The sequence below is a fragment of the Callospermophilus lateralis genome, chromosome 9 (genome assembly GCF_048772815.1).
Source record: "Callospermophilus lateralis isolate mCalLat2 chromosome 9, mCalLat2.hap1, whole genome shotgun sequence".
Taxonomy (NCBI): domain Eukaryota; kingdom Metazoa; phylum Chordata; class Mammalia; order Rodentia; family Sciuridae; genus Callospermophilus; species Callospermophilus lateralis.
Window position 1 is genome coordinate 91,104,326 of NC_135313.1, and position 16,462 is coordinate 91,120,787.

Below are 16,462 nucleotides of genomic sequence, written 5' to 3' on the forward strand. Positions count from 1 at the left end.
AATTATATTGTGTGCATGTATGACTACAAATTCCATCATTATGTACAACTATAATACACCAATTTAAAAAAATAACATTTCTCTCACTAGACTGTGAGCTTTTAAATGTTTAACAGATGCTCAATGTATTCGATTGACAGTGAGACCAAACTCCTTGAGAAGGCAAGTGTTCCTGGACTGGTGTTGCTCCTATCTAATGTCTATGGGGAAAGTAGAAGAAGGGCAGTGTTTTTTTTTTTTTTTTTAATATTTATTTTTTAGTTATAAGTGGACACAACATCTTCATTTCATTGTTATGTGTTGCTGAGGATCGAACCCAGTGCCCCATGCATGGTAGGCGAGCGCTCTATCTCTGAGCCACAACCCCAGCCCCGAAGAAGGGCAGTTTATGTGCCTATACTCAAGCATGAACTATCAGGAGAAAAAAGCATGGGGGATGTGAAAGCAAAAGAAGTAAAACCTAGTTTCATGAAATATCTCTTTTGTGTTATTGCTTTCTGTTATCAAAGGGCTTCAAAAGTAAACACACTCCCTTGACAAATTCCACATTTCATACTTTAATTTCAACTTAAATTTTCTGAAATTATATGGAATGTATATACTTGCTCTTTGTTTAGATCCTTCTCTGTCCCCAGAATATCTTCTTAACTAATCCATGTTTATAATTTAAGGGAATAGTTAAAGGTTTCTATCTTCTGAGTAGGCATTATTATCAAGGTCTTTATAAACTGTTTATTGCTTTATTTCATGATCTCCTCAGTTATGGTTTGCATTCTGTCATCAATTTCTTTATATATGTGTACATAAAATATGAACACATTTTATCTTTCCAATTAGATTATTTTTTCCTGTTGAGATGAATGAAAATGGTCTTTGAACATCTTTCTTCAGTTAGGCTCAGCTATGAAAAACTATAAGGCTAATAAAATAAACCTGCTTACAAGTTATTCTTCTAAAATTTGAAGAGTTTTGGAAAATGTGTCATATTATAATAAAGACACCTGCTTATTTATGGAACAATAGATATTTCTGTCTTAGAAATATAAATTAGTTCATTCCTCATCCCTTTTAGGGATTTTTAGCATAAAAAACTGCATATACTTAACTATTCTATTAAATACTGATTTATGGTCTATACTATCTATTTCTCACTATTTCAAATACCTACCCTTTACTCTATTTTTTCTCCTAGTACTCTCTTTCCACACAGGCGACTTTCTAAGGAGCTGAAGAACAGAATAAGATACTTGTTTATAAATCTATAGTTGGAAACACAGACGGTGTCAGGCAAAATTTACTTTCCAAAAATAATGTGTTGTTGCAGATATCTGAAATATTAATGAAGTGAACAAATAAAGCAAAAAATCAGTATAAAACAAAGACACTATTACTAATAAAACTTCTAAGAGGTGCTGGGTTGTGGCTCAGTAGTAGAGTGCTTGCCTAGCATGTGCAAGGCCCTGGGTTCGATCCTCAGCATAAAAATAAAGATATAAAATTAAAAAAAACAAACAAACGCAAAAACAAAAACTAAAAAACTCCTAAGACTATCAAGTTGTATATTACAGAAACATTTCTCATATATTAAAGAACTACAGAAGATACATTGTAGATACGCGTTTTATCTATAATCATCTCTACCTAAAACAGATAAGAGAGACAATATACCTGATATGATGGCACTGAAGGGTAGGGGATCACCACTCCTTGAATCTGATTTCCGATGCTGTTGGGTTGGCCTCCAACTAGGCTCTGACTCTGGGGTTGCTGAACTCCAACTATTCCTTGGTAGTTTTGCTGCTGGTTGGAGATAACTTGAAAACCTGTAAAGGGAAAATGAGTTAAATTCTGTTTTGAGTTTAATATATTCCATCTAACAGGGTATCTCTATTTTAAAAAAGTACTTCTGTGTTCTAAACAACAGAATTTTGTTTTAAGTAGCAAATTGCCAAAGCCTTCTAATTTCAGCAACATTTAAAGTGTTTATACTAATTTTAAGTAGAATCATCTACAATTTTTCCTTCTTAAAATACATTCAAATAAAATATGTGCACAAAAACTTCTTATATAGAAAATCACAGGGTAAAAGACTTTGTTAACATAGAATAATCACTATTCACTTTATATTACAATGTTTTACAACAACCATTTCTTGGGTATCAGGGCTGCCTACATAATTTGTGAGGCCTGGTCCAAAAGAAAAAAAAAATGTAGCTCCCCTTGTTAAAAAAGATTAAGAATGTCAAGTTGGTAAGAGCAGAACAATAAAGCAAGTATAAGGCCCCATGCGCTGCACTGGTTGCAGGCTCATGACACTAGCCCTGCTAGGGACCAAAAAAAGTGTGTGTGTGCAGGGAACCATTATTGTAGAATGGCTGCATGTTTAAAAACATCACACTAAGATATAAATCCTTATATTAGGACTATGTCAGACATAGGCAAGTAGGCTTATTCATTAATTTTTTTGATTATTTACCTATTATTATGGTCACTTAGCAAAGAAACATAATGAAATAGCTTAAGTAATTTACTTGATTCAATCTATACAATGAAGGCATTATTGGTAATTTCAGTAGTATGTTAACATTAGAAATTTACTTTGATAAAGTGAACTTGTCACTTAGCTTAATTAAGACTCTATAATTTAAAAGTAGAGTCGTGAATGTCAGTTGTATTTTGTTTCTTGATCCTAAGAGGACTCACTCAGGTATACCAATTAGCTCAAGGCTTTTGGGGAACTACAAAATGCTACCACAAATTCTTTCTTTAAAAAGAAACAAGATAAAAATAACTTATCATTTAGTTTCAGGGCACTGAAGAAAAGTTTTTACAAAAATGAACTGAATTCTAGTACTGCTTATATAAACTCCAACAGGCAAAGTCCAATGTTTCCCCAGTAACACCACAAACACATTTTGCTCTCTTATATCAGATTTCATTTCCATCCTCATTTATCTCAAAATCAAGAGAAACTGCAAAGATATTTTAACTATTGACTACATACAACAATATCACTATAGACACTTAGAAGTCTTAAGGATTCTGCGTAAGGATTAAATAATTAAATGTACTCTAGCATCCACTTTCTTTAAAGACACAAAGTTTATCTGGTAGCTAAACAACATATTAACCACAACAATGTCAAAACCTACAGCGAATCTTTTAACAGTAAAGGGTTTTTGTAAAATGGTGCTATTTCTATGGCAATAGTACTACATAGCTATGTTTTGAATGACTTTTACCAATCTTACTTTGTACAAAAAAAATTGTATATTCTAATTCCTCATTTGTCAGAAACAATTGATAATAAGCTGTCTCCTACACTATTCTCCCTTGTATATTTCCTGCATACTACTATTTAAACTTGGAGGTAGGCAAAGGGAGAGAGCAGAAGAATCTTCTTCCTCACTTAAAAAAAAATATATATATATATATGTATATATATATATATATACACATATATATATATATATAATTGTAGATGGATATAATACCTTTATTTTAAATATTTATATGTGATGCTGAGGATCAAACCCAGTGCCTCACCCACGCTAGGCAAGCGCTCTACCATTGAGCCATAATCCCAGCCCTTCTTCCTCACTTTTTTTTTTTTTTTTAAGAAATTTCTTTTTTTTTTTTTAAATTTTAATATTTATTTTTTAGTTTTTGGCAGACACAACATTTTTGTTTGTATGTGGTGCTGAGGATCGAACCCGGGCCGCACGCATGCCAGGCGAGCGCACTACCGCTTGAGCCACATCCCCAGCCCCTTCCTCACTTTTTGTTAAAAACATTTTTTTATAGTTGTAGATGGACATCATACCTTTATTTGTTTAGTTTTTTTATGTGGTGCTAAGGATCAAACCCAGTGCCTCGCCCATACTAGGCAAGTACTCTGCCACTGAGTTACAGCCCCAGCCCTTCTTTCTCACTCACTTTTTAATCTAACAATTAACATTCAACTCTATTTTCAATTCATCAAATAATAGTATTTCAAATTCGTATAACAAATTGCAAACATCATTGAAACATAGTGACATATCTTCGTACCCTAGAAAAATAAAGGACAGGAATAAAATAAGATACAAACAGGATATCTTGTGTTGGAAACGCCACCTCTCAATATATACACACAAGCATATATCACAGCATCAGAATCTGGGCTCAATTCTGTACATATTGGGAAAATGACAGCTAACAAGGAATTGGATGAATTATAGTCTACTAACAAACAAAACAAACAGTGGATACCTGGCAGAATTCCCTGTAACATAATCAGAATTAAAATACTTTGACTTGGGCTGGGGATGTGGCTCAAGCGGTAGCGCGCTCGCCTGGCATGCGTGCGGCCCGGGTTCGATCCTCAACACCACATACAAACAAAGATGTTGTGTCCGCCGAAAACTAAAAAAAATAAATATTAAAAATTCTCAAAAAAAAAATAAATAAAATACTTTGACTTAAATAGTCACATTCCCTTAAGAAACTTTAAATGTTTTGTCTATTCCTTTTTTTTTTTTTTTTTAAATAATTTTTGGGTAGTGCTGGGAATTGAACCCAGGGCCTTTTGCATTCTAGACATGCACTCTTTCACTGAGCTAAATCTCCATCCTGCATATTACTTTTGTAGTTTACCAAACATTTTCAAGGTTATAGGCTGTCTTAGAAGCAGCTTTGGGAAAAAAAGGCCAATTGTGGTTCTCATTTTTTAAATTACCTAATTTTGGAAGACTCATCTTAGAGGTACCCTATCTAAAATTCTCTTATGAAGGGAATCTAATTTTCATTAATTCACACTTATTGCCACCCACACATACACATATCCATATAAATACCATGCATGTTTTGAAAATGTGACAACATAATGTGAAATCTGAAACATCTGACCCCAACAATTGGTCATTCATTACAGAAGGTAGTAAAGAGGATACCATTTGCCTGCTGGGTTGTATAAAGTAAGTGTAACAGGGTTCTTTTCTTTGACATAAGGATTCTTAGAATCATAAGATAAGCAGTATAGCACTGTGAAAATAAGAAGGAGAAACTACTCCTGATATCCATGGAGATAGTGAATTTGTGCTTGGACTTAAAAGAACATTCCAGCAAAAAGCAAAGATCTGGAAAAAATAAAAAGTAAATAATATGTTTGAAGAATAGAAAATACTCAGGAATGACAGGATATGATATATAGAGTGAAAAGCAAAAGATTAAAAGCAGAAGAGTACTGAAGGAGAAGCAAAGTTTTACAAGTAGGAGAGTGGTGAAAATACCAGGAAGTTCCAGATTTTAAAGATTATGAAAGTAGAAAAACCACAAACATTAGTACTTCACTAGAAGACTCCAACATGTCTTTGAGTAAGAGTGGAGATACTAAAATAAGAATGCCAAGGACTTTAAAAGAAAATACCATCCTAAAAAGCTCTTGTCCATCTCCTCCTAACTGTTCATTGCCTTACATCATTATCTATTGGCAACATAAACTTTATCCTGCTAATTCTTCCCTCATGGTTTGTGTACACTTCTAAAAAATAGAAATGATATGCTTCTTTGGAGTAAAAAAAGAAATTTAAACACCACTACCCTTTTGAGAAAAACAATCCAATCTATATTAGCTCTCACTCAGCTAGGCCAAAATGTGGACATTAGATATTTTCCCTTAGGGAAACAATGGGGGAAAACATATTAATAGACTAGAACCCAAATAATATATGCTTCTACATAAAACCAGAAGTTAATGTGTGTGGACAGGTTAAGTATGGCCAGTTTCTCAAGTCTTCACATTTAGTGAATGGTTTCTGATAGCAAAAGATGAATTTAAGTTTTAAGGCAACATTACTTGTAAGGTTAAATTCACTTAATTATCTTTTCATTAAATTGACACAGCGCTCGCCTAGCACATGCGGGGTGCTGGGTTCTGTCCTCAGCACCACATAAAAATAAAAATAAAGGTATTGTGTCCAACTACAACTAAAACAAAATATTAAAAAAAAGACATAATGAATATAAAGCACATCAGTCGGAAATAAATGGATCACCCATAATAGCTGAATCATAGATTTAATTAACCTCCAAGTACTTATTTGATAAGAATATAATAAGTCATTATTTACATCTAATATGGTAAGTTTAATGGTATTATTTGAAAATTTCTGAAAAAAGGTGAACACTGAAAACACTTTTTCAAATAATATTTTATTTATTTATTTTAGTTTTAGGTAGATACAATATCTTTATTTCACATTTATGTGGTGCTGAGGATCGAACCCAGTGCCTCATGCATGCTAGGCGAGCACTCTACCACTGAGCCAAAACCCCAGCCCCTCAAATAATCTTATTTGATCATGAAATAGATATTCATGGAAGAAAATTTGGAAAATACAAAAAAAGTTTCTATAGAAAAAAATCATTTGTAAAACACTTTTAATCACCACTTATAACATGTATGGCTAGCCTCATTTTCTACATAGCCAGCAACATATACATATGTATGTTTATATATATTTATATTTATTACTTAAAGAAATGGGATAATATGATTACTGTTTCAAAACCCTTTTCTATGTAATGCTTCTGCATCTGGTTAATAGAGGTTTTACAAACTATGGGAAGGAAGTATTTAAATAAATTTTCTTAAAATACAGACCTCAAGTTTAGTAATCAAAGAATAATAACTCAAAAGACAAAATATTTTAGGACAAACTTTGTTATCTTCCTGTGATCAGGATGGAATTCTACCTAAAATTCCTTTGTTTTTTCATTTAGAATACTATATAGTTATCATTGCCTCAATAGCATCACAAGGTAATGTTAATTGCTAACACTCACTACATTTATTAGGTTTCAGGTACTGTTTTGAGTACTTGCCATAAAAATTAACTCAGTGCTCATATCATGAAACAGGTATAATTATTATCCCTTCTTTGGATAAGAAAATAAAGGCATAAAGAGATTCATACCTTGCCCGAGGTTCTAGCCTTTATAGTATAGTTGGGATCTGCACATAGCAGTCTGATTCTAAAATTTTTAGGAACAAATGTTGAAGTAGATAGAGTATTATAGTAATATACAAAGAAGTAGGACCTGACCTTAGATGATAGCTAATGTGAATTTAAGGGCTAAAACCCCACCATATTTAAAAGTTTAAATAATCAGCCCACAGTGTCCTCTATCTGTGTGTGGGGGGACTGTCCTACATTTTCCTACTACTCCCAAGATGCACAGTTTGAGACTTGCACTTCAAAGTTACACTTCCTTATTATAGTTATATTTCACACATATAAAACAGTGGGGAAAGGGAAGAAGAGCTCAAATCATTAAGTATTTAAGGTTCCACGTCCCACAGAGTTTTTTTTTTCTTTTTGTTTCTCAGACCGAGTTATTTACATGTGAATCTCCAATATTCCTCTTTGCCTCAGAGGCTGTTTTTGCTCAAAATATTTATTCTGTTGCCAATTCCAGATGAGTCTAAAGAAGAATTCTCTTTTTTTTTTTTAAAAAATATTTATTTATTTTTTTTAGTTATTGGCGGACACAACATCTTTGTTTGTATGTGGTGCTGAGGATGGAACCCAGCATGCCAGGCGAGTGTGCTACTGCTTGAGCCACATCCCCAGCCCTCTAGCAGAATTTTCAAAGATGGTGGCTGTTTTCTCTACAAAGTCAGGATGCTTTGCCAAGAAGTCAGACTTTATACCCCTGGCATGATGCCAGCTTTAACCTGGACATTTTGTGTGCAAGGGGAGCAGTCTGTTTCACAAACGAAGTCTTGAAGTTCTGTGAAGTAATGCCTTTTCCCCATCCACTGAGTAGTTGTACATTCATTCATTTTTACCTTTGATATAAGAAAACCTACCAGGCTTCAACCACAGTGGGAGGGAGTAATCAGGGCCTGAGGAACATAAGACTGTGGCAATGAAAATAGTTAACATTTGATGCTTTGCATGACTGGTAATCAGGAGGGAAATTTTAGGGGCATTAGGACACGTATCTGAGCTCTTCCTTCAAAAGTCTTGATGAGATGTTTGACCACTGTTCCAATAATTTTAGCAAATTATTGCTAAAAGTATATAGTTTCAGATTATACTTTCTAAAGAGTAGGATATTCAAGGTTATTAAAAGATTATTGGGGCTGGACATGGCGGTGCACACCTGTAACCCCAGCAGCTCAGGAGATTGAGACAGGAGGATTTCAAGTTCCAGGTGAGTTTCAGCAATTTAGTGAGGTCCTAAGTAATTTAGTGAGATTGTCTTAAAAAGGGGCTGGCAATGTAGCTCAGTAGCAAAGCGTCCCTGCGTTAAATCCCCAGTACCAAAACCAAACAAAAAAGCCAAACAACTGGATTTCTCCAATGCAAAAAGACTGTAGGACCCAAGATTGGGTTGATTGGCTCAAGTTATTATAATTGTAAGCAAAACTAGAAGTATTTAGATGCCAAACACTAAAAAACTAAAACCAAAAAACTCACCCTCAATATTGTTGTTCAATTCTAATCAAAGATAAGAATTTCACTGTTATTTATGTAAGAAGAAAATCATTAATAATGTAATTTAGTATAAACATAAAGAATCACTAAATTACAGGCATGCCTCAGTATAAAATTGCTTAATAAAATTTTATAAGAACTGTCACAAATTCCTCTGAAACTTTGTTTAAACAAAGCAATCAGGCTACTGAGGTAGGTTGTTATGGAGTAGCACCTATTAAAGAGACACTTTCATTCAGGTCCCTTATGTAATTATTCAGACAAAAGGGAGAAGGGAAAATAGTTCTGATAGTTTCAAAAGTATAGTCTGAAGACTGCCAAGTATGAGAAAAAAATCCAGTGATCTGGAAAAGAGGGAGAAGGTTGAGGATTAGGAAGGAGAAATAGATTCCTGAAGAATGAAAAGTTCTATTAGGTTAAAAAAAAAAAAAAAAAAAGAGTACTTTCAGTATTCTGACATTTAATATATCACCAACTTGGTTACAATGTCAATTATTCTTTCTTAATTAAAAAGTATGTTTCTGTCAAGGCACCAATTTCTTTGAACAAAGAGAAGCACTGTTTGGTATAGAATTTTGATTTTTACAGAGATATGAATTCTAGTCAAATAAATAATAATCTCATTTACCAATCCAATAAATAATCTCATGTTAACAACAACAACAAAAGTATGTTTCTGTATTACAGACTTTAGAAAATTTCTTCGATACAGCTGGATTTAACCTGGAAATTAAAAGTTATCCTATGATAACTTTTATAGAAATGTCTGTCAATCTTGGGAGAAAGTATCTATATTGTAGAGCATGCAATACCAATAATAATACCAAATGGAATTAACATCTAGATCTCAACACAGGTGCTTGTTAACCCTACCATTTTCCTTTGGTAAAGGAATGCATAGTTGCAATAATATCTCATTTCTTCCAGCACTTTCAGAGGAAAGCACAATCAATTCTGCAAGCTGAGAGAACTAGGACAATATAAATTGATGGCTCAGGCACTTCCCTGGAGGGCCCCCAATAAAATTCTATTTTAAACTCTATTTCACTTTAACAGAGAAGGGAGCAAGAAAGAAATACAGTGTTCAGCAAAAAAGTAGACTTTAATAGGCTAGTTTTATTTTATATAAGTGACCTGAGCTAGCTTTTGTGTTAAAGGAAAGCATTCTTAATAACAGATTAGATACAATCAGAAAGATAATAGAAGAAATGAAGAATGACTTAGAATAGCCATAAATCTAAGGTTATTTCCCTTAATAGTAGTATTAAAATTTTTAAGTCTGAACTTGTACAGGAGCAGCACTGTGAAAGTAGTTGGTTTTTTATTTAAAAAGATGAGCTATTTTGCTGAATCTAAATTCATTTGTAAATTAGAAGAACTATTTCCAAATTATCAAACTCTCACGCTTATAATCCTAGTCATCTTTCTATTTGTGGCATTATTTTAGTGGGCAGGCAAGTTCAATTAAGGTTAGTTCCTCAGGCATATTTGGAAGGGGATAGCTGTCATCATACTTCACTATTCTTTCTCCCCAACATTCTCTGTTCTCCTACCTTTGTGCCCAAAATAAACATAAATACAAAACAAAAAAACCCTCAATTCTAATTAAATCAGCTACACAGATGTTTTAATTCTCAGCTGTTTAAATGACTATTCTATTGAACAACTCAAGGAAATCTTGGGGTACTTACCAGATATATTTGGCTCCAGATTTCAGTGGCAGCAGATTAATGGAGAAGGGAAAAGGGAAATAGGTGGATTTGTAGGTATTACAAAATGTCTGATTCTGTGCTGCTCACAATGCTCAGAAATACTCAGAGAATCAATGAAAACATAAGGCTAGCCAGGGCTACCACCCAGTAACACAAATACAAAATTCCTTTTACCAGGTAATAGTGTCAAATAAAGAAATTATTGACTTTCCTGTAGTCTCTATTTGACATAGCTGAATCTCCTGTCAATATGTTCCCTCCTCTACTCACCTAAAGTGGTATTTCTTCCTTGCTTGCCTTTAAACCCAAGTTGCTCTTAAATTTATGCCCTGCAATTCTGCCAGTGGTCTGCATGTCTTATGCTATTTATCCTAAATCATGTTTTCTATAGTGTAGTTCATCAAGATCTAACGATAGTTTGCAGGTAACAAACCTTAATAAATTTGAAATTGGGCTGGGGATGTGGCTCAAGCAGTAGCGCGCTTGCCTAGCATGCGTGCAGCCCGGATTTGATCCTCAGCACCACATACAAACAAAGATATTGTGTCTGCCGATAACTAAAAAAATAAATATTAAAATTCTCCCTCTCTCTTAAAATAAATAAATAAATAAATAAATAAATAAATAAATAAATAAATAAATAAATTTGGAATCACATGGTTGAGTTACTGGAAAGCTGACTGAAGGTATAAATTTACTGATATTCTTTATATTTGCCAAATGGTTGCAAAACTAAAACTATATTTAGTTTTACAGAATTATTTTCTCATAGGCATGCAATAATAACCCAGTTTGAAAAAAAATTGAATTATATCCTTGGCCCAAGTAGCTTCAAATGCATTTAGGTATCTTAGGTCCATTTGAAGGCATGCTTTAATTTATAATGTCCCTAAAAATTTGTGTAGCAATTGACTTCTGCTAATGAGTATGGCATGTTTAAGACAATAAACTTTTTTTGATAAGCTCCAAACCATACTGAATCTGGCATTCAAATCTGCTTTGGAAAAGAAATTAAATAGTTTTCATGAATTTTTAAAAGGTAAATTATATTAAGCCAAGGTTATCACTTAAATTAAATGCTTATTTCTGAGTATGATGCATGATTAAAAGGCAGTTACAATTAATGGAAATTATAAACAAATGTTAATAGCTTAGCATTAAAAAAAAAAAAAAAGCAAAAAGCAAAAAGCAAAAAGCAGTGGAAATCTGAGTAAAAAGAAGCCAGGAAGCAGCTGAAAAAGAGACCGGTTCACTGTGAGAAATGTAAGCCTCTCAGACAGTGCTACGGCCCCGAATCCAACAGCTCAGGAACAAGGCCAATTATAGCAAAATATTAAACATGTATGGTGAAGCTGCAAACTTTTTTTTAAAAAGAGTTGTAAGAATGAAAGCAGCTGCCTATAAAAGAACCAGGGCTTCAGAAACCTAAAATTTTTGCTAAAATTACTACCTGCAGAAGAGTTTTTCTATAGCACACCAAACTCCTCACATGCAGTGTACTTTATAGTATTCAAACTACACATTTTAAAGGGTTAAGATAATACATCTACTATTCCAATAGGCAAGTAACATTATCTTCTGAAACAGCTGCTTGTATGACTCTAATTATTGACAGTAAGTTGCTAAGCTGCCGCAAATAAATTCTCTAATATTCATCTTTCTCCATCAGAAATGGCTCACAGGAGATACAGAGATTCATGGAATTTTAGAGTACACAGAGGTTCAATAGACAATACAGTAAAACTCCCTTACTTTTGCAAGTGAGTAAACTAAAACTCAGAGGTTTTAAGTGATATAGCTAGCACCAGTTAAAAATGACTAGGAGCCATCAGAATTCTGACTCATAGTTTGCTATTTTTTACACATTATACAATGAACTGTCCAGAATTTCTTCTGTTTCTATAGATGGGATAACTCAATCTTATTTCAAATGATCATGCTCAGTAGTTTCACATTTTTAATGACTAGTGCATTCATTTCTCAGCAGTCAAATTAATACTATTTCAATTTGATTTCCTTAATATGTGGAGATTTATTGTCAGTGAGATCAATGTAACTCTTGTCCACTGGCACACATTTGGCTACCAAAGCATTTTATTCTTGAGAAATCTTTTCAACCTTCTCTCTACCTTCAAAAGGGAAAAATAATAGAAAATTCTGATTTCTTTTCTACTGCCATACCCTACCCAGCCTAATAATAATTGACTCAGCTGGGTTTGTTAATTTGGGAAAAATTTCTTAAAACTCACATATATACATTTAACTATTATTTGTGCCACAGTGAAGAAAATTTGTTCCAAGTTTACCAATGCTTTCATTATTTCATTGAATAATTAGTTTCACCCTTTTATGTAATAAAAGAAAACAACATGCTTCTTGATATTTGTGGGTATGCAAGTGTTGTGTGGCCAAAAAAAAAAAAAAGTAAAGGATGTGGTAAATTTCTCATTTTAATCAGATTGAGATGGTGAAATAAATACAAGGAGGGGCTGGGGTTGTAGCTCAGTGGTAAAGTGCTTGCCTCGCATGTGGAGGGCATGGGGTTCGATCCTCAGCACCACATAAAAAATAAAATAAAGGCATTGTGTCCAACTAAAAAAAAATTGTTTAAAAAAATAAATACAAGGATTAAAAAACTCTAAAAAGGAAATACTATTGTTTAACTATAAAAAATTCCTTAGACTACATTTTTTTATAAGAGTTCAAATTCCTACTAATTCTATAAAAAGATATAATGTAATTATCACCATAGTATCTGCTGGGTAGATTTGCAGGGAAATTTTCTATTATACTTATTAGGATAACAAAAATTTCTCTTAGATAAGAATGCTTTTCTTTTTTATTCTTCAAACTGAGATAAAACTAACTTAAGCTGTAAGAGGCTACTGCATAAAACAACTAAATGGACAAAATTAGTTTAAAAGTGTCACATTATGTCTAAGTTGTAATAGTCAAGCAAAGGGTCCAAAACTATTCAAAGACATGATTCTCTTTTCTGTGCCTGCATTATCTGACTTATTGTTTCCTTTCTTTTTTTTTTATAACTAGGCATAGAGAAAACATCACAATTAAAAAAATCACTGACAATATGCATATGCTAAAATATCAGATATTTTGGTTCTTGTCTAGGAATTTGTAATCATTTTCCATTAAGTGAAAAATTCTTTTGCAGAGATGCATTCGCACTAGCACATTAGTCCCAATTTGTGAATAAAAATTTTTATTTTGTAGGCAGTTTGATTATGAAAAGGATTAAAGATCTTGCCATGGAAAAGAACAAAACTAAAAGACTCACACAATATAGAAAAAAAATAGTTGTTTGCCTCATTAACAGCGTACAGTAGTGAACTGAATTAATTTGTCAAACAAAAGGTGCTAGCATGAGGATAAATTTCTTTTTTTAAATATCATGACATCAATTGTAATCAATGTTAGTTTTGGAAGAAAAATCAGACAAAAATATTAAAGAAAAGTCAATCACCTGAGGTCCAGGAAAGTTTAGAAAATAATTTCTATTAGAACAAAACAACAATGTATGTAAAGCATGAGCAGTATCATGACCAATGGTACCATGCATAAAAAAACAACTTTTGATATCTTTTGAAATTAGAATATATGCTAATTTATATTATTTGACATGGGCTGTATTACTAAGCTTCAGGTAAACCTTAAACTAAAAAGAGTCATATTTGAGACAGAGAACACATTCTCACTTGGCTAAAATGGCCTGTTTGTACTCAACATCCTTCGGAAAACATTTGTCACACATACAATACAAGGCTAATAATATACAGAAAAGGGAAGAACCTGCATACTAGGTACAAGACCACTCCCAGGGGAAATAGGTTAAGGATGTGAAAGTTCTGCTGCAGAATTATGCTAAGTATGGTTTTCATCTGATAAAGGAAGTTGATGAATCATAATGATCACAGGAGCCTGCACCCCTAAGAAGTAAGAGTACTTCTCACCAGATGGGCCAGGCAGAGATGTTTCTCCTGAAGTGGAGATAAGTCTCAGAGTCATACTTAATTTCAAGAGCAGCAAACTCCTCAGAGGAGGTGATGGTGCCTCCATGAGTCACACTTGCATAGTCTGAGGACCTTCAATAGTTACAAACAGCTAGAAATTCTCTAAAGAGACCAACAATAAAATTCTACTTCAACCCCATAGTTATGAAAGTCCAGATAAATACCTTATTAAACAACTGGGACATAAGAATGCAACTAGTGTGAAGCATATTTTTACACTAATATTACAGCTGTTTTCACTGAAGGCTTGAAGAAAATTTAAAAGAGGGCAAAAGGAAAAGAATGCTGAATTTAAATATATATTGTATGTCTAGTATTAGACTGAATGAATTTGTTTTCTTTTTCTATATAATCAAGAATTGAAAACAATACACTGAAAATACACATAAAAACATTCCTTTAAGGCATTTTTCATGAGACTAAGATAATAAAATATCATCCCTCAGCTAGAGTTTTCAATCAAATTTAGGTGGTCTTGGTCTTTGTTTCTGGTTAGCCCTTAAGAAGACATTTTGCATTGCCTTGCCTTTCTTTGCTGTTTTGAGGCTGCAGAGGGCTTCTATTACCATAGCAGTGAGGACTAGGCAGCTGCACACCACTCAGCCTGGCAGAACCTTCCCATTGTGGCTCTCATCCCTTTAGAATACAAATCTGACAGTGTGCTGGTTTCTGGAGACTTCTAAGATACGTTCATTTTAAAAATCTCACTGGCTTACATACTCATATGTATGCACATATTTAGATCCTTGAATGTGATAGTATCTTAATTAATTTTGAAATTTGATGAAAAAAAGCAATATCCACAGCTAAGAATGCATGACATCAGAAATGTGACTCACCTGGCTGCTGTGCAGGCTGTGGCAGTGGTTGGTTTAGATGTGAACTGTAATGGACAGAAGGGACAGGGCGGTACTGAGGCTGATTGGAGTGATAGTGGCCTGGAGCACAATAACAGGCTGGCATCTAGGATTATAAACATTGAGGACAAAAATCAATTTCACTTGCAAATTTCCCCCACTCTTGTGAGGAACATTAGAGTATATGAATAATAATTATTTCCAGCCATCAATCATCTGAAATCTGATTTTCTAATTTTTACATTTAATGGAAAAAGTTAAAAAATTCAAACATACAGTATACACTAATGTGCCCATCAATCATATTTGAATATTTTTGCCATTATTTATTTCAGATTTCCCTCTTTTTTTAAAGCCAAATACTACTGAAATAACAGGATCTTTTAAGTTGCTGAGGCTGTCTTTGAACTTGTGATCCTGCTGCCTCAGCCTCCTGATTCGCTGGAATTACAGGTATGTGCCACCATATCTGGCTATAGTTCTATAAATGTCTTAAACTTTTACTATATATCTACAATCTATACATATATTGTTGAGTGTTTAAAAATGTTAATTTGTGGTACTTTACAATATACAACTTCATGAAACTTATTTTGCGATTAAAATCATTTATGAAACATGTACTGCCAGCTCAGTTAACTGCTGAATATCATTCACTGCATAAATAAACCTGTTTATCCACTTCCATACCAATACACTATTGCACATGTCACTTTTTACTTTTCCTCACATTTCCTTTGATTTATTGATTTATTTTTCCTTTCAGAGCTATTCATATCAGTTGTGAATTTCTCTTAATTTGACCTAGGATGAGGTGAAGAATGAATAAGTAATTCAGTGGAGCATAAGTAGGCTCATTTTAGAGAAGTCACAGGCTTCCTCAGGTTCTGTTCTTTTGATTAGATTACTTATAAGAAGATCAGAGATCTGTGGCGATCTTAAAGGGTACCCATCTCATCTGAAAACCAGCCAACCATAAAATTCCTCTACTGGTTGTAGTTTGAGAATCTCCAAAGTTCACGGCAGTTTTCCTGTCTATGATACACTAGAATAGATGTTAATATATATGGGATCTCTTCATTTATTTTTTTTCCTGGAAGTATCAGCAAGTAACTGGTAAAACCTGAAATCATCTTATTCATTATTATGCTTTCTTTTATTCCTTGTAATTAAAAAAAGACATCATATTTATTTAGTTGTAGTTGGACACAATATCTTTATTTATTTATTTTATGTGGTGCTGGGGATCGAACCCAATTCCTCATGTATGCGAGGCAAGCGCTCAACACTGAGCCCCAAGACATCACTTTTTAAGGCAAAAATTGTAACATTATTATTGTTTTTACAATGTATACAGATGCAATATATATGACAACAATAAC

At 33.3% G+C, this 16,462-nt stretch overlaps 1 protein-coding gene across 8 annotated transcripts in view; it reads right to left on the reverse strand.

Moving 5' to 3' along the window:
• The window catches only part of R3hdm1 (R3H domain containing 1), a 98,017-nt gene that overhangs the window by 34,222 nt on the left and 47,333 nt on the right, over positions 1-16,462 (reverse strand). For all 8 annotated transcript variants that reach the window (XM_076866878.1, XM_076866874.1, XM_076866873.1 and 5 more), the window contains 2 exons: positions 15,063-15,186; positions 1,669-1,823 (listed from right to left, as the gene is read on the reverse strand). In XM_076866878.1, coding sequence (XP_076722993.1) covers positions 1,669-1,823; positions 15,063-15,186 — 279 coding nt within the window. The remainder of the gene's footprint in view (positions 1-1,668; positions 1,824-15,062; positions 15,187-16,462) is intronic.